Raw genomic sequence first — 26,472 nt, 5'->3', positions numbered from 1 at the left:
AATATTTTGCTGCAAAAGCAAGCTAAGGAGACTGCGCAAAACAACTACGACACAGCTATCCGCCATTGTTGTTGACAGACTGACGGTTCGCGAACAGTCACGCGAGAATTGGCGCATACGTCATCAATCTGAGACAATGCGTCGTCTTCAAGCTGCGACTATTACGTTATCGCTGGAGGAGTATCCTGCATAAGGTGCCCAGACGGACGCGTACGGGGCACGTTTTGAAATCTTTCCACTCTTGAGCCCGGTTTCAAAAGTGATCGGTTTCAAGCTCCGAAACCGCGCCGTCATGTGGACGAACGGCCTAAACGGTAAAAAACTTGTGAGGATACATTGAAACTGGCTTTCGTGTGGACGGGGCCTGAATTTAACCCAAGTTAATTAGCAGCCTTGGCAAGTAATTAACATTTATTAGAATGAAAAGGTTGAAGTTGCTACTCAGCAAATTGTAACTCAGTCTAAATGAATTGTTTTAACAACCATCAATATAATGTAAGTGGGTTGAAAGAGGAAAATGACAGACAACCTTATTGTACAGTACAAGTTGAAAAACAAATAAAGATAAAACTAAATAAAAGTCGGTGTCAAGCAAGCCCAGTTAAATCTGACATTTGTCCATAACCCCGACGTCACATATCAAAAGTTCAGTTCTATAGATCAATATTGAGTTTAGACCTACATTTTGAAGTATTGGCTCATCATACTAACATCAACAGCATGTAACACCAAATAAGTGAATATCTTCTACCTTGCATTACAAATGCACAGACACTAATGCCAGACTTGAACTTGGTCTCTAACTGCAACAATATTGACTTTCCCTAGGATGCTATCGTAGATTGTGCTTGTAATTGACTCTTTGACCCTAAGCAAAGTGAATGCCATTTCTCTTTCAGATAAACTTTGGCCTTGATCGCAAAGCATATCAGGTTTTACAGACACCACAGTATTTAACTCAAAAGCTTTGACTGAAGAAACAACCAGTGTTATTGAGATATCCGGTTAAACAGCTGATATACAATCAGAACTCTCAAAAAGGCAACTGTTAATTTCCTTAATTTCATAATTCCATAGCATTTATTTCATAAATCTTAGCTCTCACTAATGTATTGCATTTAAGAACAGCCTGAATCTTACCTGCAAACCTGGAAATCCATCAGAACCAAGCAGACCTGGTGGACCTCTGTCTCCCTTTTAGAACAGATACAATTTATTAGATGTCACTTTCCAAACTTTGCACTTCCCAAGTATGTATATGGGAGTGAATACGCAGAATAAAGCAAAAGTGCATTGATGAATATGTAGGAAAACCCAGCTTTAACATGTGACTGAAATTTATCATAGCTTTCCTCTGATTTTTTAAAATGTGGACATGGTGGTTGAGGATTAAATTGTGGCTACAAAGATATACATCTATTGGAATCACTGGAAAGTGTGTGCTTAATTAAATGAAGACGTGTAGCTGTGTTGCACTGGAAAATATTTATTGCATTTGGAAGAAAAAGAGGAAAGTATGACATATGACATATGACAAAAGGGAAAGCATGAAGGAAAAAGCAAAAGGGCCTCCCACCGCCAAAGAGAAGAAGAGTCTAGACAGACACCCGTGGCAGATTCCTTACCTTTTCTCCTGGTGAAGCTTGACCTGGAGACAGCCCCGGGTCTCCTTTTGAACCCTAGGTTGACAAGGTCGCAGGTTAAGGACATGATGAGCAACCTAAATCTGTTTCAGATTCATCAGCTAATAACAGGAAGCAAATCTGGTCTTGTAAATCAGTCATCTCAAACTAAAAATCTCATGCTATTCCTTTGTTTTTATCTCTGAAAGAGTAAATCAACATTGAAGATTATAATGTCTGAATTAGCTGACATTTTGAATGAACATCATCTGGTGCAGGTTTTCCCTAATGTTGTGGCCATGTATGTTTCTTCTAAAATCTTGGATTTATTTTTCCCATCCACCCACCAATGCCTACTGCATGACTCATTGTTTTTATATGCAAAGTATAATTATAATTATTATTATTGCCTATTAGAAATTGCTCATTGGAAACAAAACTTGTGCCAACTCCTGCTGAATGTTACAAAAATATGATGCATTCAAATTCATATAATTCCTTGACGCATCCGGTTCTGACACGAATGTTGCAGACTTGCATCTTGCTTAGTCATATATTCTAAACCATTTTTCCACCTCAAATTACATTTGCCTGGACATTCTCATGTTTTTAACTGACAGTTAACTGACGGTGGGTGTGAAAGTTCCAGGACAGCAGAGTTCAAATGGTTTGAGCAGTCCATGAAGTAGTTTGGAAAACAACAACAAGCCTGTTTTAAGTCGTGCTAGCGCCTCATCAAAAACATTTCAGATTGTGCCTAAAACATTTGAGTAGTGTTAAACTTCTTCCACATGTCAATTGGATATATGTTTCTGTTTTGAAGCGGAGAATCACAATCCCTCATTCCGCCCTCAGATAGCGGGGTTTAGATGGGAGAATGAATCACAGACAAACCACTGGGGCATTAGATTAACAATTATCATATTTGTGTGCAAGTGCAGATGGTTGTACAATCTTGTGTGAAAAATGTAGTGGCTAGGAAACAAGAACATTAAAGGGACAATGTCACAAGTGGGCCATTGCTAGCGTTGACACAGCTAACTTTCATGAAGCTGGCATAGGATCATTTGCCATTAAGTGCCCCATTCTCAATTGCAATGTGCATGACTGGTGACCATTGTAAGGCACAGGTCAATCTAATTTTAGTTTATTATCTTACGAAAGCAAATCAAGTTTGTCAACTTCCATGAAAAGTCAGTACCAAAATGTCTAATTGTCATATGTAAAAAATAATTAATAACATTGATTTTGCTAAATATTTTTGTGTTACCAAATATCATTTTAAAGAGACAGTATGTATTATTTAGCATCGAGTGGTGAACTAATCATTCATTCGTTTTAAAAACCCACTAATAATTTCAATAGTATGCAAAAAAAAAAGAAGATATTCTATCAGATCAGTGTTAAATTTTTTATATAAGCGTACGTCTAGTAATTATTTTACATACAGTAGGTCGTGCCGCACCTTACAGGAGACTGACATGTTTTGCGACCATCTTTCTGCTACGGATACTCGAAGGAGAAGACCTTCACAAACGTAGTTAGCCTCTGGTGGTGCTTGCAGCTAGTGTCAGACCCAATTGGTCGACCGCTGCTTACCTTCCACAGCTGGGGCCTGCGGGTGGTCATTGCCGAGTCTCGTGATTCGGGCTCCTGCTGCTTGGCTCTCTCTGCTTTGCTCTCGCTAGCTTTTCTAGCCACACTTGTTAACTACTCAAGCTAGTTCTTGCTAACCGCTCTTGTTAGCAATTCCAGCGAGTTCTTGCTTACTTTCTCACACACTCCAAATAATAATCAGTAATAATTTGTGGTAGCCTTGCAAAGTATGATCTCTCTGAGGCACCGTAGTATGTGTGCTTCAAAATTGTTGCATTCTGTTAGTTCACCAATAGATGGTATATAACAACTTGAACAATAGTTGAACTAACTGTTATGAGTTGAATTCTGATTTCCAAACGATTTATCCATGAATTTGTTGTGTACTGTATATGACTGGTGTTGGGCAGAATCTTTGAAACTCCATAATTATTACTTTTCAGTTTGTACAACCATAAACATTTCATTGCCAAAGAGTGCAAGTCATGTCATTTTCAACACTTTACATTGGTTAGTAATTTGCAAAAATAACACCAACATGTGGACTGACTAAAAATATAGATTTGTGGAAAAATGTGAAATGTTCCAAATTGTGACAGAGGAGGCTCGTCCCGACACCAGTGAGTGCCTTGTGAGGGAAATTATAACTACAACATGGCCCGCAACTAAAAAGAGTTTGACACCCTGGGTCTGCTAATTCAGCAGGGTCATTCTCTTCTTGCAACGCTGAACAACATTTACAAGTAAAATTAGAGGAACAATGTGGACGTACATGGAGCCACCATCACAACAACCTGACCACATCCTTGCTGGTAGACTCAATGTGTCAGTTACATCTGCTATCACAGTGGGAACTTCTACCAGAAACTTCTCCTGTTTGGTGTAATTGACTGATTAGTGATGCTTCCGTGTACCCGTATACATTATTGGCTCATTATCTTGCCTCGATCTTGCCAACATCTGCCTGTTGCTAGTTTTATTCATTTACAAACACTGTGTACCAGAAAGAGAAATGTAGCCGTAAGGGCGCACAAGCCAGTGTCTTCTTGTGCCGGTCCCAAGCACAGATAAATACAGAGGGTTGTGTCAGGAAGGGCATCCGACGTAAAACTTTGGCCAAATCAAACATGCGAATCAAATATATGACTTCCATACTGGATTGGTCGAGGCCCGAGTTAACAACAACCGCCATCTGTGCTGTTGACCTACAGAGTGCCGGTGGAAACTGGACTACTGTTGGTCGAAGGAGAGGAGGAAGGTGTGTTCGTAGGAAGAAAGAGAAGAGGAACACCAAGAGTCTAGGACTGAGAGTAGGGACCTCAATTTTCGAACTATGACAGGAAAATAGAGAGAGCTCCTTGGCATGATGCACAGGAGGAAGGTGGTCATACTGTGTGTTCAGGAGACCAGGTGAAAAGGGAGCAAAGCTAGAAGTTTAGGAGCAGGGTTCAAGTTATTCTATCATGGTGTAGATAGGAAGAGAAATGGAGTGGGAGTTATCGTGAAGGAGGAGTTTAATAGGAATGTCCTGGAGGTAAAAAGAGTGTCAGTTAGAGTGATGAGCCTGAAGCTAGGAATCAAAGGTGTGATGATCAATGTTGTTAGTGGGTATGCACCACAGGTAGGATGTGAGCTGGAGGAGAAGGAAAACTTTTGGTTGGACCTTGATGAAATGATGCAGAGCATCCCTAGAATTGTCATTAGTGCCGACTTTAATAGACACATTGGTGCAGGTAACAGAGGTGATGGGCAAGTTTGGTATCCAGGAGAGGAACGTAGAAGGACAGATGGTGGTTGACTTTGCAAAAAGAATGGAAATGGCTGTCGTGAATACTTTCTTCCAAAAGAGACAGGAACAGAGGGTGACCTACAAGAGTGGAGGTAGGAGTACACAGGTAGACTACATCTTGTGTAGACGGTGTAATCTGAAGGAGATCAGCGACTGCAGAGTAGTGGTAGGTGAGAGTGTAGCCAGACAGCATAGGATGGCAGTGTGTAGGATGACTCTGAAGATGAGGAAGACAAAGACGGCAAAGGCAGAGCAGAGGACAAAGTGGTGGAAGCTGAAAAAGGAAGAGTGTTGTCTGACTTTCAGGAAGGAGTTGAGACAGACTCTGGATGGTCAGGAAGTGCTTCCAGATGACAGCAAACGTGATCAGATTCAGAATATTTATTGTCATTGTCACAAGGGAACAACGAAACCTTGTTTGGAGCATTCATACAGCAGAGTTGGTAAAGTGCCAAATCCCAAAACATAAATACCCATAAAATAACCCAGTATAAACATTTGACACAGTGTAGGACATAGTACAACAAAGACTAAGCGCAACTTAAGGTCTGGTCATTAATAAAGTGCAGAGCAGAAATATTCTGATACCTGAGACGACATTGTGCCTCAGTGCAAAACCGAATCATTTAATAAATTATTCATTATTATAATGGTCAGGGAGACAGGTAGGACAGTCCTTGGTGTGTCATCTAGAAGGAAAGGAGCTAAGGAGACTTGGTGGTGGAATGGGGTGCAGAAGTGGATCCAGAGAAAGAGGTTAGCTCAGAAGAAGTGAGATACTGAGAGGACTGAAGAAAGTAGACAGGAGTACAGGAAAATGCAGCGTAAGGTGAAAGTAGAAGTGGCAAAGGCCAAACAAAGGGCTTACGATGACTTGTATGCTTGGACAGTAAGGAGGGAGAGACTGATCTATACAGGTTGGCAAGGCAAAGAGACAGAGATGGGAAGGACGTGCAACAGGTTAGGGTAATAAAGTTAAGGGATGGAAGTGTGTTGACAGATGCCAGTTGTGTGGTGGGAAGATGAAAAGAATACTTTGAAGAGTTGGTGAATGAGGAAAATGAGAGAGAACAAAGAGTAGAAGAAGTGACTGTTGTGGACCAGGAAGTAGCAAAGATGAGTAAGGATGAAGTGAGAAGTGCATTGAAGAGAATGAAGAGTGGAAAGGCACTCGGTCCTGATGATATACCTGTAGAGGTATGGAAGTGTCTAGGAGAGGTAGTAGTAGAATTTCTGACTGGGTTGTTCAACAGGATCTTAGATAGTGAAGGGTTGCGTGAGGAATGGAGAAGTGTGCTGGTGCCCATTTTCAAGAACAAGGGAGACGTGCAGAGTTGTGTTAACTACAGAGGAATAAAGCTGATGAGCCACACAATAAAGCTATGGGAAAGAGTAGTTGAAGCTAGACTGAGGACAGAGGTGAACATTTGTGAGCAGCAGTATGGTTTCATGCCAAAAAAAGAGTACTACAAATGCAGTATCTGCTTTGAGGATGTTGATAGAGAAGTACAGAGAACGTCAGAAGGAGCTGCATTGTGTCTTTGTAGATCTGGAGAAAGCTTACGACAGGGTGCCCAGGGAGGAACTGTGGTTTTGTATGAGGAAGTCTGGAGTGGCACAGAAGTATGTTCAAGTGGTGCAGGACATGTATGAGGACTGTAAGACAGTGGTGAGGTGTGCTTTAGGTGTGACTGAGGATTTCAAAGTGAAGGTGGGCCTACATCAGGGATCAGCTCTGAGTCCTTTCTTGTTCGCTATGGCAATGGACAGGACGACAGACGAGGTTAGACAGGAATCTCCATGGACTATGATGTTTGCAGATGACAAAGTAATCTGTAGTGAAAGCAGGGAACAGGTGGAGGAGAAGCTAGAGGCGTGGAGGTTTGCCCTGGAAAGGAGGGGAATGATGGTTAGCCATAGCAAGATGGAGTATCTGTGTGTGAATGGGTGGGACCCAAGTGGAAGAGTGAGGTTACATAGAGAAGAGACCAAGACGGTTAAGTATTTAGGGTCAACAGTCCAGAGCAATAAAGAGTGTGGAAAAGAAGTGAAGGTGCGTGTGCAGGCAAGCTGGAATGGGTGGAGAAAAGTGTCAGGTGTGATGTGTGATAGAAGAGTTTCAGCTAAAATGAAAGGAAAGGTTTATAAAACTGTGGTGAGGCCAGCGATGTTGCTTGGTCCGGAGACAGTGCCACTGAGGAAAAGACAGGAGGCCGAGCTGGAGATGGCAGAGATGAAGATGCTGAGGTTCTCTTTGGGAGTGACCAGGATGGATAGAATCAGGAATGAGTACATCAGAGGGACAGCACGTTAGAGGCTTTGGAGATAAAGTCAGAGTTAGTGTGAGAGCAGAGGATGCAGAGGACAGGGTTAGATGGAGGTAACTGATTTGCTGTGGCGACCCCTGAAGGGAAAAGCTGAAAGGAAAAGAAGTGTACCAGAAAGAATCTCATCAAAATTGCCTTATTGCTAAAGGTACAACTACTTCTACAGTAGTAGGATAAGGCAATCAGAGGCAAAAGTATTTTTAAAACATCAACAAATTGAGCTTTGAAAGTTAATTCAAGTAAAGCTATGGCTACAAAAGATCCTAGTTTATGAAAGATCAATGCTGCTATTTTATCGTCATGCCTCCTGGTGAGAATTCCAAGGTGTACCCCACCTCTTTCCCACAGTCAGATGATATAGCCTCCAGCTCACTCAGACCTAAATGACGACAAAGGCTACAGAAAATGGATGAATGGATCTTTCTGGATCTTGCACACACGTTGTACCCAACCCTTCATATAGACAAACAAGCTTGGCAGCAATCAGGCCCTAGCTTGCCCGCTCACATTAAAGTCAACTCGACGAGCATACCACCTCACCCCATCACAAAGAGCTGCACAACAACTGGATGCATTCACTACTATGGCAACTGATGAAGTCTGGCCGCAATATTAGGCAAACCCATTGTTCTGGCGTTCGATATGCTGCTAAATTGTATAACGGTATGAAGTCATTATTTTTGTTAAGAAAATATCAACACATTCATATGTAAAGTATTTAAATTCTTCTAAATGCATATTGCATTGCATCATAGGAGTTGGAAATGGTGGCTGCTCAGGACCCTCCGCTTGTGTCTAGGCATGATTTCGACACTGTTGATAATGTTACGTAGTTGGGCTTATTGATGTGTTGAATTACTGTGTTGAGTTACAGCTGCACCGTGAGTCAGAGGTGTGCTGAGTTGTTGACAGAAGTCACGTTCCTGCCATTTCACATTCATTGGAATTCTTAATGGAGAAGTCAACCTAAAAATGTCTTTAGAATAATATGTTCTATGCAGCTCCACTAATCTAAACACAGCATGTTGACTAATATGGCATTTGTGGAATATGAGCAAAATCCAGCCATTTTTAACCATCTCAGGGGGTGGCCATTTTGTTACTTGCTGTCAACTGAAAATGGCATCACAGTTGCTCAAGGCTCAGGTTCAACCAATCATGGCTCAGCTTGTGAACATCACGTCCAAACTCAGAAAACAGTTGAGCGGCGACATTACCTGAGACCTGAGCAAATGAGTGAGACCTTTGCCAAAACATGCAGTACAATTAGTACAGTAGGACAATTTGTCTTGTTAGTGAGCACAACTTAATAACAACCAATTCCTAATTAAGTCTATTGTTTAATCCTGACTTGAAAAATGTTTACCATTACTGATCACTCTTATGCCAAGTGATTATATACTGGGAAGTTGAAGCACATTCAGACATTCAACAACCGGGACAAGCAATTTGCTCATTTGACACAGATCAAGGCTCTCAGTTTAACAACAGACACATTTTTACAAACAAGGAGTCAAACGCACGTCCTCAGGCTGTTACAATGTCCTGTTATTTGTCAGTTAATGACACTGCTATCTTCAATAGTGATTGGCAGGTGGGCCTGCCAAATGATGGTGAACATCCTCCACACTTCCATGTGATGGTTAACTCAGTGTTTATTCCTTCATTTGTATATGTAAAACAAAGCTATTTGCAAGTGGTGCAAAATAAAATATAATTAACTTTATTACACTTTTATTGCAACAAAAAAATTGCTGCCATGGGTGGACTGAATTGTTGGTGCCGAATATACATAAACTATTTCTGGCTAGTGTCTTCTGGTTCATAGGAAACCCATCTGTCTCACTCCCCCTCCAGATACGATGAAGAAACTGTCAAAAAGCTCACCTTGGGTCCTGGTGGTCCTGCTGGTCCAGGCTTTCCAGGTGGACCATCGGGACCCTGAAAAAGTCAAGAGCGAGAACGCTGTAAACGCAATTATGTTTAGTCACTGATAACAGCCAAGTAGTGACGATGACTCATATACAGCAATGAATACCTGCTGCTCCATGAAGGCATGATTGTGGCATGTTCTTGGAAACATCCTGGTGGGTGATATCACCTCAAACCAATAACATGATTTATTACAGATTATTTTTATTCGATTAATATTATTCTTCATACTGATGCCCAAGAGATTCTGTCATCACACCTTCTCTTAGGAAACTTGATACGGGCCTCAGTTATTGAACAAAATAATTAATAAATGAATAAATAAATGAATAAATAAATGAATAAATAAATGAATAAATAAATGAATAAATAAATGAATAAATAAATAAATAAATAAATAAAAAATAATTAAGGATTACAACTGTGATAACTGTATATGACTAAGTCGGATTTGAATAATTATAATTTACTGCAGGTAAAGGAAGTACTCAGTAAATTTTGTAGAGTAAATTTGACTATCTATCCGCTGAGGTATGCAGTGCCTACTGTGTGTCAGTATACAGAATCACTGATGTCAGGTGGAGTCCTCGTACCTCCTTTAAACACACCAGCAATAAGGTTACTTGCCAAAAGTGCAGTTGTTTGTTTACATTCAACCATCAGCCACAGCCAATGCGAATGACGTCAAACACTCTGTTATCGTAGGATTAATAGTTTCAGCACCCTGGCACCCTCATAATGGTCAGTGGATACTTAAAAAACTTTTTACATGTTAGACTGTGAAACGATAGGGATTAAACCCTGGATTTCCGCAAAGTAAATGGAGAAGGAGCATATTTTTCTTTCTCCTCTGGGAGATCTTACCACAATTTCATACATCTTGAGATCACCAACAGGCAGCTGGTGGACCAGCAGGCATCCAACATTATTTGGGATAAAGTCACAGACGAGCAACGTTGGGAATAATACCGTTTTTTCGTAAACTGACTAATCTAATTATTTTCCCCATATTTGAAACACCATTATTGTTATTATATGTGAAATGCGTTACATTACAATTTATTTATTAATTTCAAGGCTCAAAGTAAGCTTAGGTAGATTCCGGTAAGTCCATTCATTAAAATATATTTTGCGCACAGTTAGAGGCACTGTTGTTGTCGCATCTCGTCACAATAAAGGTGTCTTGACAGCTGGAATGCGTAGTGACTTTTATTTTGGAGGTACCGCGGGTCACAACGTGTCTTCTATCACAATGAACATGATGTTAGCATTTTAGGAAGTCCACGTCCCATGAAGAGCGATTTGTTGACAATTTTGTTCCACCAAGAACCATTACAGGACATCACAACTCCAGAAGCACCATGACAGAGATAAAGATAAGTCACATAGCGACACACACCTAGTTTAATTAATAGCGCCAACAATTGTATTTCTCTTATTAACCGTCTGTGCTACAACTGTCCACAAATCACCATTTATCCAGTATTTATTTAATTTTTATTCTGATTGATGTAGTAAATGGCAGTGGTAGAACATACAGTATATATATGGTATGTGTCATTATAGAGTTAGGCATTTGTGTGACATAAATATTTTACAAAAATAAATGAAAACACCCTATATAGCCTGGACATAATTTGAATTCCTTGCATAAAAAAGAAAAATATAATAATAATAATAATAATAATAATAATAATAATAATAATAATAATAATAATAATAATAATAATAATAATAATAAGGTAAAAAAATAAAAATCCAAATTATTTGATATAAACCATTTTTTTTAAGTATTGAAAATAGTTACTTTGCCTGGTAACGAGTTACTTTTATTATGAAGTAATTCAATTACTAACTCAGTTATTTTTGTTAGAAAGTAATGAGTAAAAAATTACTTTTCTAAAGTAACGTTCCCAACACTGCAGACGAGATAGAGGTAGTGTACAGTAGGAGGGTTTCCAGGTCACCAATTGGTTGAATGTTTTTAATTAGATACAAGAGTACTTAAGTAGAAAATACAATCATTATTATTATTAATATTATTATTACCATTATTATTATTATTATTTTCTCCTGTTGTTGTGGTTTATGTTAAATTTTGGATTTTAATTTATGTGCACTTTATTTTAACTGTGTGTTTTAGGGTGCTCTTTTTTTTCTTTCTTTTTTAATACTTGTATTTTAGTTTTATACTGCTGTTTAACTACAGTATGTTTGTTCAACTTGAATTATCATTCATAAATTACCTCGGCATCAATTCTTGGTGCACCTAAGGCATTTCATTCCTTTAACTTCAGGTATGTGAGAATTAAAGCAAACCACACGCACACACACACAAACAAACAATAAAAGACACAATCACAGCCACACACAATAAATAGGCTACATTCCTGCACATCTGCATCCCTGCTGCTTACAGGCCAGGCTTGCACTCCACTTGAGCCAAGGGCCTGGAAGAAACATCTTTCTCTTTCATTCAGTTTAATTTCAGTCTGTCAAAAGTGCTTTCCCATAAACGAGTATATGTCATTATTATTTATTTCCAATAGATAATACACACATTTATTACACCATGTCATAAACATGAGAACATTTGCTGTAAATATTCAAGACATTTTTGAAAAATGTGTTTAAAACAAAAATATAAGTGCTGGCTGTTGATATTTTACCATTTTGAACAGAATTGACAAAGCCTAGATCGTCAAGGTTTTCTGGGGAAGTGAGAAATTAATCAAGCTTAACGTGCAACCTCAAAAATTATCATTTCACATCTTAATCAGGAAAATTCAAGAACTATGAGCTTTACCATTTCTTTGGAAGGAAAAATTCCTGGATAAACATTTAATATAGTATTAAAAATATAATTCAGGTTTAAAAAAAAAAAAGGTTCTACTGTAACTTATTGATGTTCACACTTAACAATTAAAGAAACATACATTCATAATAAATACCAGGTGTTAATTTAAGGCAGCTGTGGTATAAAGCTTGTTATGCACTATTTATATTTTTTTCTAAGTAATAATACACATGAACTTGTATTTGAACTTATCAAGGTTTAGACTAACAATGATACAGCCAAATATTATTATTTTTAGTACAGTTCGGTAAATGATCTCAGGAAGCAGCAATTTTGTGACAAAAAGGAAGCATATAAACAAAGGCAGCAGCTTTTTCTTCATTAAAGCCTTGACGACAGAATCATTCACTATTAGCATGTAAGAACATGGTTGGAAACCTTAAACAGCATCTTCAAAGTAACCTTGTTTGTTTCCATGACAAATGCCTCCTCCATATCCTGCGGCATACTTCAAACGCTTTGATAACGGTTCGAAACAGTATAAGTCTGTCAAACTATGCTGAGCTAGCAGAGACAAAACCCCAGACTGACCGCACACTGCCCTAAGCTTCCGACCACATAATAACTCCAAGCCTCGCTCTGTCTCTGCTTCATGACTCAGAAGGTTTCCATGTGTTCTCCAACCTTTTACGAGTAGACATGTTTCACTTTTGACCAGCTTTTCTCATGTCCATCATCGTAAGAAGCCAGCAGAGAGGAAGCAAAACAGGCATACGGTTTTATGCCTTTGAAAAGTAATTATGATCATAACCATCATATTACGACATGCCGGCAAGTAAAATGTATGGCTGACAAGTGGTGCTGGCTGGCTGACAAAATTACAGAACAGTGGAACCCAAGTTCCATTTAACAAATATTGCAGTGGTTCACGAACGACAGCAAACTTTCAGTTTGCGAACAGTTAGAGCATCCATGCATAGTGATCAGCGTGAATGTCGTTCGAATATTTTAGTTTTGTTGTAAATCAGCTGTTAGCGTGGCTCCTAATAAAGTGAAAAGTAATAGTGCTATTAGAAAGCCTAAGAACAGTGGTGTCCAAACTCGGTCCTCGAGGGCCAGATCCTGCAGGTTTTGAATGTTTCCCTGCTCCAACGCACCTGATCCATTGAACAGGATCATTATCAGGCTCATGCAGAGCTTGCTGATGAGCTTCAGGTGTGTTGGAGAAGAAAAGAAACAGCCAAAACCTGCAGATTTAGGGCCCTCGAGGACCGAGTTTGGTCACCACTGCCCTAGAAACTAGAAAGTCAGAGGCTTTCTGCCTAGCGTCTCTATGGCATGCTCAGCCCATAGGTGCCAGGGACCACACACACTCAGCTACTTGCTGGCCGTCTGCCCTAGGTGACTTGTTTCTGGCTCTGGAACTGATTACCGTAAAATCCAGTGTATAATATGCAGACGTGTATAATACTCCCCCCCAAAATCAACCTAAAAAAGCTGCTTTTTCTCTGTGTATAATGTGTATATATATATATATATATATATATATATATATATATATATATATATATAAATATATATATATATATATATATATATATATATATATAATGATTTGCTGGCATATTTTTTTATGCTGGCCAACATTTTTTTCCCTCGTTTACTCTCTAATAAAAGTGAAACAAGCTTGTTGTTTAATGCTAATATTTAATGCTAATATTGCCTCATTTTCAGTGTTTTTCCCATAGATTTTGATCTATGTCAATAACGACTTTGCCAGTTTCAACAGCACCTTTTGAGTTAGGAAGTGATCAGCCTGTCAGGCTGTCAGCATCAATGCATGCAGGGCCTATCATAGTGCCTTTGAAAAGTAATCCGATGGCTCCTGCCGTCTTGCCTGCTGCAGGCTAGCTAACAATTAGCGGCTAACGCTGGAGCTGGCGCTGAATGCTGGCAACAGGCGCTGTATAATACACTGGTGTATGGTAGGTGCGAATGTTAGGCGTAGGTGCATACTGGAAGCCTCACTTTTGTCAGCCTGCCCCAGGGCAGCTGTGGCTACTTAGGTAGCTTACTGCCACCACAGTGTGGTTGTGCATGAACAATGTTTCCATTCCATTATAAAGTGTCTTTGAGAATCTGATTAGATAGAAAAACACTATATAAATCCGATGCATCAATATTATTATTACTATGTCAGCATAATTAAGTACCGGTAGTTTTTGTGTGTGTCCTGAATTGGAGATTGAACTTGGTTTTAGGACAATGTTGTGTTGTTGATGCCGGTGGCAAACATTTGCGAGACACCGCGTGACTCAAAAAATGTGTCAAGTCAGCGGTCGTGCCGCAACACGCTGCTGGGAACAACTTCAAAATAAAAGTGAGCAAGGCACTAAGGTCAGCGTTTGGAAAGATGTTATTTTGAAGTTGGCCTCACCACTGGCTGCGTGCTCCATCGTGGATACCATGAACAATTGTTGCTACTTTTAGCTTGACTAGTTATGCTCACGGTCTATTCACACAAAATGTTTTGAAATGAGGTCATTAATTACATAAATTTGCAACCCTAGACATTAAATATCATGTTGGAATTGTAACGGCAACACGTGATGGTTTGGGCCGAGCGACAGACAGCTACTGGATAGCCAAGTAGGGAGCAAAAATGCGCTGAATGTCCACATGTACTTTTCACGATAAAGGGTAACAGTCCTAGTTCACACAACTGCTCAGGTCCATGGCAAAAATTGCCACAACAAAACAAAGAGGTAATACTACAGATTGTTACAGAATGTAAGTATGCCTTTTTTTCCCTATAACATCTAGGCAAAATGTATTTTATTTAATTTTCATTGTTTTTTTATGAATGACAATTTTGGATCATTTTATATGGGAAAAAATGTGTCTCATTCACGGGATTTTATGGTAATTCTACTTCCATTTATTTCAGTTAGGAGCAGGCTCACAACAGATTAAATTCCTTAATTTGGGTTCCACTGTATTTTCACAGATAGTTCATGTAAGAAAGGGTGTGATTTAGAGGTCTGAACGTAAAAGGAAACGACCCAGTGGTGATAAGGAATAACACCAACAATAGCGTAAATAGACATGTTGCATACTCATCGTAAATGTGAATCACGTGATTCACACTATGATGATCGGTAACAGGAACAATCTCACCACAACACAAAAAAACACAAATTTTAATTTAAATGCAAAAATATTAGAATTGTACAGCTTAGCTTGTTAAATAAGGGAAATAATTGCTGACAGAAGCCAGTATTGAATAATGCAGAAGTTTGCCCGAAGTTAACCAAATGATTGAGTGTGGGGAAGAGTCAGTCCTGACCAACTAAGCAATGTGTAAGTTTTAATACTCATATACACTATTATTAAACATGCAATATTATTATATAATCCATGTTTTTTCATGACACTTGTGTTGCTGTTTACCTGAATTTTGGATATTTTGCACACACCAGTAGTTTCATGTATTCAATTAATGTACAGTCCTGAATTCATGAACTTATAGTATGTGGATTTTTCCTTTGTGAAGTGTTTAAATGAGAAAGAAAAAAAACTATATTTTTGAACCTTTTAATGTTGTCTCCTATATTGGACTTTGACATGCACCAACATGGTCAACCTGCTGAGTTTGCAAATGTTACTCACCCTAGAGCCTCTTGCTCCTTGAGGACCGGGCAAACCAGGGGGACCAGGAGGACCCTAGAAAAGAGTGAGAGAGACAGACAGAGAGAGATTAGAGGGAAGAAAGAAAAGAGAGTTAGAGTATGTTAATGGCAAGCAATAACATGCAGTTCACTGTCCCAGCCGCCACAGTGATATGTGCAATATTTATTTAAGAGCCGCCAGGTTCAAAGACGGGAACCTGTATTCAGCTAAAAGCTATTTTTGTGAAGCTCTCAGCAGTAGGGGTGAAGTTACATTTTGCAGAAGAGATTGTTACTATCAGACTTTGAAAAGTGTCAACCTCCACTAAAGCCAGTTTTGTGGCCAGCATTTTGTGATCTTTGGGCTAATGACATGCTCTGATATGATCGTGACGCATCATCAGAAAAATCTGACTTCCCTCCAGGTGTGCATTATGTCTAGCTAGCAACAAACGTTTAAACATTCACTCTAGTTTCTGAATCTGTTCTGAAACTTAGCCCTTATGGCTCTAACAACACCTTTAAAACATTTGAGGTTCTCATGCACTCTACAGCTTCACAGCCATTTTATCTTGCTGTTTTTTATTGTCCTCCTGTCCCTTACTCTGGCTTTTTAGATGAATTTCCTGAACTTTGTGACTCAAACAGATAATAATCCATCCATCCCTCCATCCATTATCTACCGCTTATCTTCATTGATCTGTGTGGAGTTTGCATGTTCTCACTGTGGCCCTTATCCAGGTAATCAACTGAATGTACTAAACACTAATGTGATGTCATCCTGAATTATTATTTTTTCTCTATAGTTGCCCTGCGATTGACTGGCAACCACAGCAGTGTGCCCTGCCTCTTACCCGCACTGCAGTCAGCTTTGAAAGACTCCGGTTCAACTTCAAACAGCATAAGCAAGGGAAACCCTATTCCCAGAATAGGAATGAATTAATTAGACTTTTATTGCACAATCAATTATGTCTAGCTAGCAACAAACGTTTAAACATTCACTCTAGTTTCTGAATCTGTTCTGAAACTTAGCCCTTATGGCTCTAACAACACCTTTAAAACATTTGAGGTTCTCATGCACTCTACAACTTCACAGCCATTTTATCTTGCTGTTTTTTATTGTCCTCCTGTCCCTTACTCTGGCTTTTTAGATGAATTTCCTGAACTTTGTGACTCAAACAGATAATAATCCATCCATCTCTCCATCCATTATCTACCGCTTATCTGGGGTCGGGTCTCAGGGGTAGCAGCTTTAGCAGGGAAGCCCAGACCTCCCTCTTCCCCAGCCACTTCAACCAGCTCCTCCGGCGAGATCCCAAGGTGTTCCCAAGACAGCCGAGAGACAGTCTCTCCAGCGTGTCCTGAGTCATCCACGGAGCCTCCCGCTGGTGGGACATGCCCAGAACACCTCTCCAGGGAGGCATCCAGGAGGCATCCGAACCAGATGCCTGAGCCTCTTCAACTGGTTCCTCTCAACGCGGAGGAGCAGCGGCTCGACTCTGTGTCCCTCTCAGATGACCAAGCTTCTCACCCTGTCTCTAAGGAGAGCCCGAACACCCTGTGAAGAAATTTCATTTTGGCCGCTTGTATCCAGGATCTTGTTCTTTTGTTCACCACCCACAGTTCGTGACCATAGGTGAGTGTAGGAACGTAGATTGACCGGTAAATTGAGAGCTTTGCCTTTCGGCTCAGCTCCTTCTTTACCACAACGGACCAATACAGAGTCCGCGTCACTGTAGACGCTGCACCGATCCGTCTGTCGATCTCCTGCTCCATCCTGCCCTCACTCGTGAGCAAGACCCCAAGATACTTGAACTTCTCCACTTGTAAGAGAATCTCATCCCCGACCAGAAGAGGGCACTCCACCCTTTTTAGACTGAGGACCATGGTCTCGGATTTGGAAGTGCTGATCTTCATCCCAACCGCTCTACACTCGGCTGTGAATCGGTCAAATGAGAGTTGGAGATCACAGCTTGAAGAAGCCAACAGCAACACCACATCATCTGCAAAAAGCAGAGATGCAATGCTGAGGCCACCAAACCGGACCACCTCAACACCTCAGCTGCGCCTACAAATTCTGCCCATAAAGGTTATGAACAACTGGAGTCCAACCCTCAGTGGAAACGAATCTGACTTACTGCCGGCAATACGGACCAAACTCTGACGCCGGTCGTACAGGGACCGAACAGCCAGTAACAGGTGGCTCGATACCCTGTGCTCCCGAAGCACCCCCCACAAGAATCCCCGGGGAACATGGTCGAATGCATTCTCCAAGTCCCCAAAACACATGTAGACTGGTTGCACCCTCAAGGATCATGCTAAGGGTGTGGAGCTGATCCACTGTTTCACGGCCGGGACGAAAACCACACTGCTCCTCCTGAATCCGAGAATCTACTTCCCCGACGGACACTACTCTCCAGCACTCCTGAATAGAATACCAGGGAGGCTGAGCAGTGCGATCCCTCTATAGTTGGAACACACCCTCCGATCCCCCTTCTTAAAAAGGGGGACCGGAGGGATAATAATAATATTATTAACTACCGGTAATACAGGGAGACACAAAAAATGGGGAATTTTTAACAATCCAATAAAACCAAGAATGATGGAAGAAAAATATTGTATTCATAGTAATTGAAACCTTAAAACATGCCATTTAAGAAACAATGTTGGAATTGTATTTTCTTTTTTTTATTACGTTATGTAGATGACATCTTACTGTACGAATCCATTGAAATCTGCTGTTGAGATTCCTCATTGACCACTGCAATATCTTAGCTGGGATATCTGGGATTCCATCATTGTTTGATTGTAAATGGCATGTTTTAAGGTTTCAATTATATGAATAACATATTTTTGTTCCATCACTCTCGGTTTTATTGAATGGTTAAAAAGTTCCCTTTTTTTGGTTTGTTTGTTTTTTGTGTCACTCTGTATTATTATTTTTGGGTGACTTTAACATTCATATAAATTGTAGATGGTACTTTCGGTTTAACAGAGATAACAACTAAAGTGATCCATAATAATCCATACTTTAGATTGGATTAGAACCTCAAATGTATTGGTATTACTTCATAAAATTTGAAGTCTCGGCTCAGTGACTGACCACAACCAAAGATATACCAGTCGCAATGCTTCCTGAGCTACTGCCTTTGGCAATTGCTTCCTTTCTTTTTATACTGGTTCAATTCATGATTTGACAAATTATTCTAATGTTGTTCTGTAGAATGCCCTCGATTCTATATCACCATTAAGACTTAAAACTCATCATAAGAGACTTACTCTCTGGTTCACAAACCCGAATCTTAAAACACTAAATAAAAAATGTGGGAGTTTGAGTGCAAATGGAATGCGCCAGAGGTCTTCCGTCAGGCATTGGGCAATATCTTGCTGAAACCCAAAGAAGCTCAGATTTGATTTCATCTAATTATTTCTCCATAATGACCTGTCTTACTAAAAATAACCCTAAACCCCTAGCCGTACTTATTTGATACAGCAGGAAGGCTAAAGCAAAAGCCGGCGGTAACTCAAGGACTCTTCTTTTCTTTTTTTCACACATATGGGATTTTTTTGTTTTTTCTTGCCCACTTGAGGGGTTGAGATCAGAGGATGTTGTTTATATTTGTCAATTGTGGGCCTGTGAAGCCCTTTGAGACTATTTTGTAATTAAGGGCTATATAAATAAACTGGATTTGACATTTACGGGTATACGTGACAGTTATGTTTAATTGATGTTTGGATTATGAGACGTCTTTGGAAAAAAATATTCCCCGTGAGAGGTCCCTGGACCCAAAAAATTGGAGAACCCCTACTATATGATACTGCATGTACAACTGTATGCATCGTACAACTTGATCATCAGCTACAGAACTGCACGAGTGCTAATATTTTGACCCTTTGTAGATAAATGGTGTATCCAAAACATTAGAACAATCTCTTAGTACAATGGACTGCAGATCAACATTACTGCAGTCTTATTAGTGAAAGCCAAATACAACCAAATATATTGACTTAAAGTGAGTTAAAACAACAATGACAAAGAATAAACAATTAAAAATGTAGAGATGTTGAAACTGTAGTCTCAACACTCGTTTTCAATATTGTTCACCTTGTTTTTCATTGATCTGTGTGGAGTTTGCATGTTCTCACTGTGGCCCTTATCCAGGTAATCAACTGAATGTACTAAACACTAATGTGATGTCATCCTGAATTATTATTTTTTCTCTATAGTTGCCCTGCGATTGACTGGCAACCACAGCAGTGTGCCCTGCCTCTTACCCGCACTGCAGTCAGCTTTGAAAGACTCCAGTTCAACTTCAAATAGCATAAGCAAGGGAAACCCTATTCCCAGAATAGGAATGAATTAATTAGACTTTTATTGCACAATAAAGGGTGAGATCATGGACAGTCACAGAAAACTAATGTTACCGCTATTACATGCTAATTATGCTGCAGCTGCAGCATCCTGACTAGAAGGACTCACTTTGAAAGATTGCTGGATTATAAACTGAAAACACACATACTATCATGTTTGCTTCAGAATTCATAACTAGTAGCTGGGAAATTACTTCATGTACTGTATTTGTTATTTTAAACTACTGTCACATAAAAATAAAAACGAATGTGTAAGAATAACTCAAGATCAAGTGTGTGTTTCAAGATTACAGATTTACAGAGAGTAGGGTCAAGCTGCTGAACTGTACAGCCAACTTGGAAGCATGCCTGTAAGGCAGCGAAATACTACCCCTGAGGAAGGAAACCAGCTTTTTTTTGTTTTTCAAGCGCAGAGGTCATGACAGACAGAGACACTGAACTTCAACTGACCTTGCATTCAAAACAGGCCTGTAAGTAGCCAAAACATACAATCAAAAATAACAGCAGAAAAAGGCCAAGTGCTTTGGCCAATTAAGAAATATTTTGTATGAAATTTTGACTTCATACATTTAAAAAAAAAAAATCCTGTGCTTAATACAGTAGACAACATCATTATTATCCTACAAACCGCTTACTTACTAGACGTCACATTCACACATAAAGGAGGGGTGTTTTTGTAAGTTTGATTGCATCAGATGTTTAAGCTTGTACCCAGGAGATCAATTGGAATGTGCATAATACACTCGTTTGAATTGAACCATGTTATTGAAGACATTACAGTGAAATGAGAATATCTGGGTCATAGTGGTTCTTTGATCTGTTTCTCCTCAATGTCCTACAGGAAGTGATTACTGATGCAGTTTCTTCCATTGCCCAACTCTATATTTATGCGAAAGCACAATCTTTATCACATTACATTACATACACTTAACTGAATCAGATTTTCCAGATTGAATATAATGTTTATAATAGAAAAAAAATACCATGCTCTTATTATTACTCAGATTCTAAAATGGGAAAGCTGAAACAACAAGGGCAAGTTCAGCTATGTCACTCCTGCATGCCCGCAGGCAATACAAAGGAAGCTGGCAGGTGAGTCCAAATGTTTTACGTTGTTAAGATGAAATATCTGATGTTGTGCGCTCATGGAAACGTTACCCAGGCAGTACTTGAAAATCTGCTCTCTAAAATTATGTTCAGCGTCAAAGTTAACCTGACAACCAGCTTGATGTAAATCATATGGCTGAATGGAGAGCAACATTTACAGTGTCCATCCTTCAGAGCAGTTATTCTTTCACACATAAAAGTCAAAGCCAAAAGAAAAAATGTCAGCCAAGGGTCTAGTATATTATTTTTACAGTTTGCACACACTGTACTTGTAAAAAGAACAGTGCTTTCAGAGGTCCTATTTTGTATGTTTCTATGCATGCTGGGTGTATATACAAATGTATTATTGTCTTAAGTTATTACTTTGTTGTAGAGTTGTCAAAATTAATTGATTAATCAGCAAGTAATCGATTATCAAATACATTGACAACTATTTTAATAAGCGAGTAATTGTTTGGAGCCATTTTTTATTTAAAATTGTCCAAATCCTCTGATTTCAGCATATCAACAGTAGTTGATCACTGATTTCTGTAGTCCTTCATGAAAGAAGACTGATTACCATATTTTCACAACTATAAGGCACACTTAAAAGTCTTAAATTTTCTCAAAAATCAATGGTGCGCCTAATAGTAATGTACGCCTTTTGTGTGCACTGAGTTCCAAAATCTAAATGTTGTTTGACTTCGGTTAGCACCCAGCTTGACTGTCTATGTAGGAGCATTTCTGCCAACAGACAGCAGAACGGAGCAGTGCCGACATATTCCTTAAACACAGGAAATCCGGCCCTGGTTGGAGACTGGCAGGCATGAGAACCTGAAAGACTTAACATCCAGTCAGGAGGATGTCATGGTGCTCATTGTTTTCGCTTTATGAAACTGCTAGACTAGAGCGAGTTACGCCACAATTTGTGAATGGATTGTGCATGCATGCTTGGGCTAAACGTATCTGCTTGCACTAATCGAGCTTTCGCAATAGCCGGCATCATTTCTGAGGAGCCGCTTGCTAACGAAATTAACTCTGACAATACTACAATGTTGACGGAACCTGGCGTGTTTGATGGAGAACTTGCGCAGCTGTTGGATTTGTGGTTGAGGATTGTTCAAGAGTAACGCGAGCACATTGTTAAGTACTTCAAGTACAACTGAACTAATTTTTACTCCACTGCCTTTTTAAAAACATACGCTAGCAAGTGAAGGCATGCTACCATATGTTTTTTGCTAGCCTATATTTAACCATGCCTGCGCCCAATAGTGTGGTGCACTTAATGTGTGTGTTAAATACAGGAATAGTACCCGTAACTGAGACTGCGCCTTTTAATATGGTACACCTTATGATCGTGAAAATACAGTATATAATGTTTTACCCCCAAAAATGCAAAGATAATTCTTGAACATGTGGGTCAAATATGAAATCTCTCTCATAAACACTTAAAGCTTAAATTGGCTGAAGTTACTCACCGGAAGACCTGGCTCTCCTTTCAGACCACGTAAGCCGTCTTCATAGTCATACAAGAGGTCTTCCTCTTCGTACACATAATCATATCCGTCAGTGTTTCCATCATCAAAGCTGCCATCCAGTTGGTGTTGTTCTAATGAGTCGACATTATTTTCATGATGCAAAGTGTTTCCACTAACAATTGGATGAATCTCCAAGTGCTGCAGAGCTTCTTGAGGCCCAACGTTTGAGTCGCCGGGGTTGGTTCTGGAAGTGATCCTGAGTCCATCTTTTAAATGAATTTGCCTCACTGGGGAAATCTGGCCTAGAGTGGCATAAGTGGGCTGCTGGTCCACGGACTTTCTCTTGTTCTTGGAGCTGTTGTCAAATTGATCAGACTCCCTTTTAAAAGTCACTTCTTTCGTCAATACGTTTTGGGATGTGGTTGCCGTTAGGGTGAAATCCAGAGCTGATTGCCCACTGTGAGTAGTTGAATTTGTTCTGTCAGTGTGAACTGAGGATAACACAATGTGGCTCTGGTCTTCCAGATGAGCTTCTGGTATCGGGCTTGAGGTTGAATAAAGCTTGAACACACTGTCAGAGGCCACGTTTTCCTTAGAATATATCAGCATTTGATTAGTATTCGCTGTTCCAAGAGAGGACATTGTTGCGGAAGGACTTTCTTTTGCCTCCATAGCTAAACCATGATGTGCCAAAGAAGATCGGTACGTGTCGGCAAGCCGGCACTGTTTCCTAAGGTAATTGCAATAATGTGCAGCGGCTTGGGCTGCAGGATATATATCGAGTTGGCAGACTCGACCATTGAACGACGCAGCTTTGGGGTTCATTCTCCCCAAACTGAAGAGACCACCGGAACTCCCAAGTATCTGAGACCTTCCCAGAGTTTGCTCCCGCTGGTGCACTGCTCCACAATCAGAATAAAAAGACACTGAGCGTGCTCGAACACCAAGAGCAAAAGAGCGCTGGCGCCCATCATGCCAATTGTAAGTAAAGTAGATGGCGGCCTTCTCTGCCGTGTAGACGACCACTCTGCGCGGCAGGAGCTGAATGCCAAAACGTAGTCTGTCTCTGCCATCTCGGACACTGAAAATAAAAGCGTTGTTTGCTCGCCAGGAGCTCACACTTAGAACTACAGAAAACTCCTCACCAAACTCCGGAGGGAAAAGTCTGCTCACAGGAGCCTCATAAAGAGAGTTTGAGTCTAGTATTACCCCATGACCAAAAAATGGGAGATTTATAGGTGAGGGAATAGTGGTATATGTGGTTGAAGGGTTGGCAGTTCGTTCGTATGGATTGTCTGTTGTTGTTTGAACTGTGAGCCCAAGTTGATAGAGGATATCCACTCCTGGAAAAACAAAAGAGATAATATTCGAATTTAGCAGTTTTGCTTTGTTTCTATAGTTCCCAGAAAAGGGCCATACATGAAAAAACATACACTTGGCCTCTGTGGGGGACAATCTTGAATAAAATACTGGAATGTAATAAAAGTGACATGATCTGACATCTGCTGTACTAGACTATCAAAAGACATTTTCTGATATTACATGTACTTCAGTAGTTGAAATAAAAGTATACAACAAAACAAAAAGTGAGTGCTTAGAATTTTGATTATGTTTTAGTATGTCATTTATTAATTTCACTGCAGTTGTGCAGATCTACGTGTTGACTAATGAGCGAACTTAGGTTGGCTGCCTGGTCTCAAGTTGGAGGGAGGGAGAGAGAGAGAGAGAGAGAGAGAGAGAGAGAGAGAGAGAGAGAGAGAGAGAGAGAGAGAGAGAGAGAGAGAGAGAGAGACTTGAAGCACCCATTTAAAGATAAAGACTTCCTGATTGCCTGTGTCTCATTTTTATGACCTTATTCCCTTCCGGCATCCCTACCAAACCAGTACAGGCAGGAGTATTCTTCTGCATTACGTGAACCAACATTTTGAGTTTTATTTTATAGTAACTACAGTAACAAAGATGGTTAGGGAAAGTGTATTTGAGTTAAGCATTTTTTTTTTGTATTGTTTTTTTAGTATTTGTACTTTGTTACATTAGTGGATAGTTCAGATACTTACTTCAGATAGTTTGTTTTGTGTATTTCTTTAGATAAGGTCATATAGTAAACAAATGCAACAGGAATACCACTATTTCTACCAACAGCAGGTGTACAGACAGTTGTTTACTCTCCAGCCAATCGCAGAGCGGGTGGTGGAGGAGGCGTGTCACTGTAGGCAGACGGGATGTTGAGTTGAGTGACTCGAGTGAAAAAAAGTATACCACAACATAACGTGCAGCGAATAATGCACACGATTGAAAACAAGAGTAAACCTTGGCTTGGCATTTACCCGCTTGCGAGCTCTGAAGGAGCGGCTTGGACTGAAGAGCAACGCAGAGTTGGCCTGCTTGCTATTCAACAGGTAAAAAAGAAAATGTTAGCTTGCTGATTTAGCGACATGCTAGGCTAAGTCACATTGACAAGGGTAACTCGGCAATATAGAACGAGGGTCGAACTTTTTTTTTATATCCTTATATTTACACCTGGCAATAAGTAAAGCTAAGCCAAAAGGCTGTAGCAACCTTTGGGAGTGGGTTGCGGGTTGGGTAGTTTCCAACGCTCTGGACGGGCCTTGAAAGCATTACAGACTGTTTGTTTGGGAAGCTAAGTGCGCTATTGGCTGTTGTGTTGTGGTAGTTGAGCCTGCTGTTTTGTTCTTGAAAACTGTTGTTAGCTCCGCACTTGTCCTGATTATTTCACCATCGTTACAAGGCGAATATCATTTTGTGCTATTATCCCTGTCGGTGATTGCCGGTGCACGGATCAATAATGTGACCATTTGCAAGATACTTCGTCACTCACTGTCGCAGCTTGCTTGGCTGAGTGTGGTCAGAGGCAAGGGGCATGAACGTTGAGCTTGTATGGGTTGAACCATGGGAGGGGTCCGTTTTGAATTGGGTTTTTTTACAAACAGAAATGGTTTCTTTACAAACAGAAATAGTTTCTTTACAAACAGAAATTGTCACAAAAAAAAATTGTCAAAACAAAAAATATCTCTCCTTTAACAGCAGACGTTGGTTTTACTTCTTTATTGTTAACACAAACGGCTGTGCTTGCCCCCTCCCTTCCTGCGATGCATTCACAAGCACTTCGTAAAGAAGACAACACACAACACAACCTAGTTTGTTACTGTACTTTTTTTAGTGTTGCGTGCCTGGTGCGGCCAGTGTGGAAGGGTGAACTACCAAGATGATGACTGTTTATTACTACCACTCAAATATCCAATAGCTAACATTAGCATAATTATTTTGATTTGAGCATTGAAAGCTACCTAGTTTAGTTTTTTCTCCTCAGACAAAATCTTCATTTCTTGGGTTCTTTTACAGCTCCTCCATGACAATAGTAATCGCGGTAGCCGTTCGACACTTCTTTGGAATGACTGGGGAAAGAAGGACGTGACGTATGGCGTAAAGCAGTCTGCACGTTTGTATTTTTGTGTGTGTGGCAGCATTCATACCATTCACCTCAAAGTTGTTTAGTGCCAATAAAAAATGATAGCCTACAGACCCCCTCAGACCATGACAAAGGTTTCATTAAGCTAGCTGTAAGTCAAAGTTTCATCAGCAGAATTATGAAGATATGAATTGAAAGCTGAAAAGTTCATTAGCGGGACTTTAAAACTACTGAATGCAGTAAATTGAATTTCGAATCGCTACTGCCGCCGCATTTTCAATTGTCAATTTGGTCCCACTCTAAATAGAGTCAAATTTACTCTACAGCATTTACTGTGTGGCAACATCATGGCATAAGTCAGGCCTATGTCAATTTA

The 26,472-nt window shown here is 40.0% G+C and overlaps 1 protein-coding gene across 2 annotated transcripts in view; it reads right to left on the bottom strand.

The window, feature by feature from the left end:
• col24a1 (collagen type XXIV alpha 1) overlaps positions 1-26,472 on the bottom strand; it is a 120,932-nt gene that overhangs the window by 74,721 nt on the left and 19,739 nt on the right. For both annotated transcript variants that reach the window (XM_086089053.1, XM_086089054.1), the window contains exons 3-7: positions 22,667-24,009; positions 15,733-15,786; positions 9,222-9,275; positions 1,626-1,679; positions 1,141-1,194 (exon numbers count right to left, since the gene is read on the bottom strand). In XM_086089053.1, coding sequence (XP_085945179.1) covers positions 1,141-1,194; positions 1,626-1,679; positions 9,222-9,275; positions 15,733-15,786; positions 22,667-24,009 — 1,559 coding nt within the window. The remainder of the gene's footprint in view (positions 1-1,140; positions 1,195-1,625; positions 1,680-9,221; positions 9,276-15,732; positions 15,787-22,666; positions 24,010-26,472) is intronic.

This window comes from Leptonotus elevatus, chromosome 11, assembly GCF_054856555.1.
Source record: "Leptonotus elevatus isolate MCC_2025b chromosome 11, RoL_Lele_1.0, whole genome shotgun sequence".
NCBI lineage: Eukaryota > Metazoa > Chordata > Actinopteri > Syngnathiformes > Syngnathidae > Leptonotus > Leptonotus elevatus.
Note: the sequence above shows the minus strand (reverse complement) of the source record. Positions and strands in the feature narration are given on the sequence as shown.